This window comes from Pinus tabuliformis, chromosome X (genome assembly GCF_031772625.1).
Source record: "Pinus tabuliformis cultivar Carrire ecotype Pingquan chromosome X, CPIR1, whole genome shotgun sequence".
NCBI lineage: Eukaryota > Viridiplantae > Streptophyta > Pinopsida > Pinales > Pinaceae > Pinus > Pinus tabuliformis.
This window is the reverse complement of record NC_142308.1, coordinates 492,205,983-492,210,109: the sequence shown is the minus strand read 5'-3', so window position 1 is coordinate 492,210,109 and position 4,127 is coordinate 492,205,983. Positions and strand designations below refer to the sequence as shown.

General features: G+C 31.5%; 1 protein-coding gene across 1 annotated transcript; it reads left to right on the top strand.

Annotated features, from left to right (window-relative positions):
* Positions 1–1,020: 1,020 nt before the first annotated feature.
* On the top strand, positions 1,021–2,559 carry LOC149140820 (uncharacterized). The gene is made up of 4 exons (XM_089450113.1): positions 1,021–1,123; positions 1,282–1,567; positions 1,782–1,838; positions 2,004–2,559. The coding sequence occupies exons 2-4, from the start codon at positions 1,304–1,306 to the stop codon at positions 2,274–2,276; spliced, it is 594 nt and encodes a 197-aa protein (XP_089306239.1). The 5' UTR covers positions 1,021–1,123; positions 1,282–1,303; the 3' UTR covers positions 2,277–2,559.
* Positions 2,560–4,127: the final 1,568 nt, after the last annotated feature.

Sequence of the window (4,127 nt, the reverse complement as noted above, 5' to 3'; positions counted from 1 at the left end):
TCAAGAAACACATTTATATAACCACGATCTTGAGCGACAGCAGAAAGAACCACTAAAGACTCTAAAATAAGGACCATGCATGTCGGTCATGTTTTGTAACAGGTTAAAAACGTGAAATCATTCTCTTCTATGTTGGGTGTTTTTATATCACACACGAACGCATATCCAAGCATTCTCTTCTCAGTTGGGTGTTTTTATATCAGACATGAACGCATATCATCAAGCATCAGCACATATTTTAATGATGTGAAAGAAATAATACACATAATCGCCTTATTCATAGATATTTGTAGGTCTACGAAATACAAATTTCACAACCCTGAGATTCTAATGAGACCTATTGTAGATTGAGTGTTTCACTAACCTCTAACGATCCTTTGATTTCTATGTTTATGAACTTATATTATGTAGCAGGGGCTATATCTCTTATACTCAAATCTCGAGCTATAAGGAGAGGGTAAGGGTTTTTGGAAAACATTTATTCCGTGCCTTTAATGATTAAATAAACATAATATATAAATATCTCATTTTTCTAATTTAGAGTAACCAATTAAACTATTTGTTTACATTATTATTGTTATTCTACTTACTCTCCTGAAAGTTCCGCTGTTTGGCTGAAGGTATGAATAACCACGCCTAATTTCTCATATATAGATATACATATTCGAGGTAGGTAAGTCATGCATTAGTTCATTTGTCAAGAAAAATAATACGCTTAAAGAAGTAAAGATATGCGTGGCATCCTTGGAATGATGTGGAAAGGCAGGGTGGAAATGATTTGAAGCAATTTGCAAGGTGTTTCTGAAGTGGTCGATAGGGATTTGGACGATAAAAGTGTTAATGTAGGGCCAACTTATGTTGCCACTTGTGTGAACTGGGAATATAAATTAACGAAAGTCTATGTGGGCCTCATTACATTGATATGACACCACTCAACTTGGCAACTTGTTCGAAACCAGTCGGTTACATCTATATCAGACAGCGGAGGAAACTCATCAATTGTCTCTGGATATAGGAGAAGAAAAAGAGAGGCTGGGGTTCAATGTACGGTATACTGGGGTGCTTGAAAGCTCCTCTCAAGGCGTTCTTACAGGTTACAGCGGCAGAGGCCTCAATAGAAAAGGTAACTTTCCCATTCCAGTCTGCATAATTCAGTGTAGGAAAGGCAATTATCGAGGTTTTAAATTAATAGATTTGCGTATTTATGTTAGTGTATATATGCAAGCAAGCTGAATTATCGACTGAATATATCTACAAGTTTGAAGCTATTAAATCTTGAAGCTATAAGGAAGCATTTGGAGGAATGATGGACGACTTTCGTGGTGATCCATCCGAATGGCTTTGCGTCGATATATTTGTTCTAGTGTTGTCACTGCTGGATGTTGCGAGCTTGGCTAGGAGTGTATCAGTCTCCACCAAGTGGAAATCTGTGGCCGAATCCGACTTTTTGTGGGCAAAACATTGCCGAGAGCTTTGGAAAGACAAATTTACAGTGAGAACAGCTTCTGTGCATCAGAATGAACCAAGAATTACAGCCTATTGCCTCTCTATTGAAGAAGGACGCCGGGTAAATCGTTTTACATTACCAACAATTTTTATTTCAAGAACTAGATCGCATTCATTAAAAGCCCAAATTTACAATGGAGCAGACGGTAATTGAGAACCCTAATTTGAAAACGGCAGCGGACAATTAGATGAAACCCTAGGGATTAGTAAGTAATCTGCAGAGTTAAAATATTGTCTTCGATTCATATCGATATATCGTGTGAATGTAATTGCAGATACGAATCACGGCCGATGATCTGTGCTCATACACCTGGAATTTCAGGTACAAAAGGGTACGCCTATACGAAAGGGATATTATAAACATTGTGTACATCCAATTAGGTTTTTTCTTAACTCAATTTTCGTACCAAAACCATTCATAGCAATGAATTTTTATTCCTGGTGCATGTGTAAGGAAACCGGCAAATGACATACTGACCGAAATGAATTTATTGCAGGAAGCAGGGAATTACTGGGTGAACTGTGATCCATATTGGCGCGGGCTCCATCCTATGCGGCGATACTTCCACCGGGATGGCTACGTCTCTGCAGATCCAGACGACCCACTGTGGGGAGGTCACGAATGCCGCTGGAATTTTTCAAAAGTGCACGAAGGGAGGTCTGTAATGGTTTGTGTACGAATAAACCAGTGGCCCCGGTTGAGAGTCTCACGTACGTCGTGCTGGGGATGGAGACTGGAGAACTTCATCCCAGACATCGCATCCCCATGAAAGTTCTCAGGCAGGTGCGGCTAGCTTATCTTTTTCGACTTTATAGACGATTTCATGGAATCTTTTACATAGAAGGTTTGTGATAGCAACTTAGTGCCCGGTAGCTTTCTTAATTTTTTTAATAATCTATTATATGGATAATTTAAGGTTTTCAGGTTTTTTTATTACAGAGAAAGATAGGTGATAAGTGTGATTTAGTGTTACAGAGAAATAATATGTGTTAATTAGTGTTGGTTTGATATTGAGTAATTTTGATAATAATACTATGAGTTTACCTGTTGCAGTGAGGTTTGGGTTATAGATTTTTTTCTTTGTGGATTTTTCAATTAAAAGTTATATGGAATTTTATTAATGTAGAAAATCAAATTATTATTTTAATTTTAATTTATTTGGAGTTTTATTATCGTAGAAAATTAAATTGTTGGATATTTAGGATTTGTATATATTATTAGAAATTAGAATGAGTGGGTTTGGAATTATCATACATTTATTTTAATTTTGGATTTATAAATATAGATAAATACAATATTTGATTAAAAAATTATACATGGAGAAATTTAAATATTATTAATATATTTTTCTATTTATCCAATTATTATTATTAATATTATTTATATAAATTTAACATTATATATAAAAATGTTCTTATTTAAAATCTATTACATATATTTAAATATATAAACTTGCTACTTTTATTTAAAATGTTTTATTTTTTTATGGAATATTTTATTTTGATATAATCTATTTTTATCACTTTGATTTATTCAATTAAATAAATTAGTATAACTTTTTAAAAAGAAAAATTAATACAGTTTACTTAAATTAATAATAATTATAATAGTATATATAATTTAACTTAGGAAAAGAATTGGGTTTGGAATTATAGATAGTAGATTATATTGGCGATGATTTTGATATAATTAAAAAGAACGAAGAAAGCAAGCCTTTAGCATAGATGACAGACCATGATGATGAGGAAAAAAAATGTTAAACCATTGAGTGATGTTGATTAGAAATCGCCATTGATATTATAAGGTTGAAAAATAATTCCTGATTGGATTTATAATATTAAGAGATAATTGTCATTGTCTTTTTGTAACATGGATTTTAAGTGGTGAAACTACACATGAAAGCATCCATTCATCATTGGATGTTAAGGGAATTAGACTTTTATTTAGTGAACAACAATGGTTTTTATGATCCCGAAAATGTAATTATAGTAAAGAGAAATCTAAATATGTTGTGAGGTTTAACCACGTTTACTGCGAAGGAAGTGTTGCAGGTAAGGGATGATTATTATGAAAACATTATTGAAAGGTATATAAATTTATAATCCAATTTTATATAAATTATTGTAAATTTAATTTTACATTATAATTAATCGTCTTGATTTGCATTTGGAATTATAAAAACATTAAATGACGGTATATGATTAGATTGCATTTTGTATTTGAACTCTTGAAATCAAATGTAGGTATATTATATGAAATATAAATATTATATAATTTTTTAAATATTAAATATGATTGCTCAAAGAGGTATTTACTACGAGGGGGAGACGTTTGTAAAATTGAACATTTAATATAAAACAATTATGTAATATACTTTTAAAAAATAAATAATGTAATTCAATATAATTTACATAAAAACTTATTTTTCCTAATTGTCTTTTAAAATTGAAATTGCAACTATAGAGTAAAAAAAAATTGAACTTGTTTAGTTTTTTTTGGTTGAAGTGTTGATTTAGGGTTTTATTGGAAGAGTAAGGCAAAGGGGTAAATCTATTTTATTTCTTTTATTTATTTATTTTCTTTTTTTTAGTTTGGAATGTAATTTTTCAATATTTTTTGT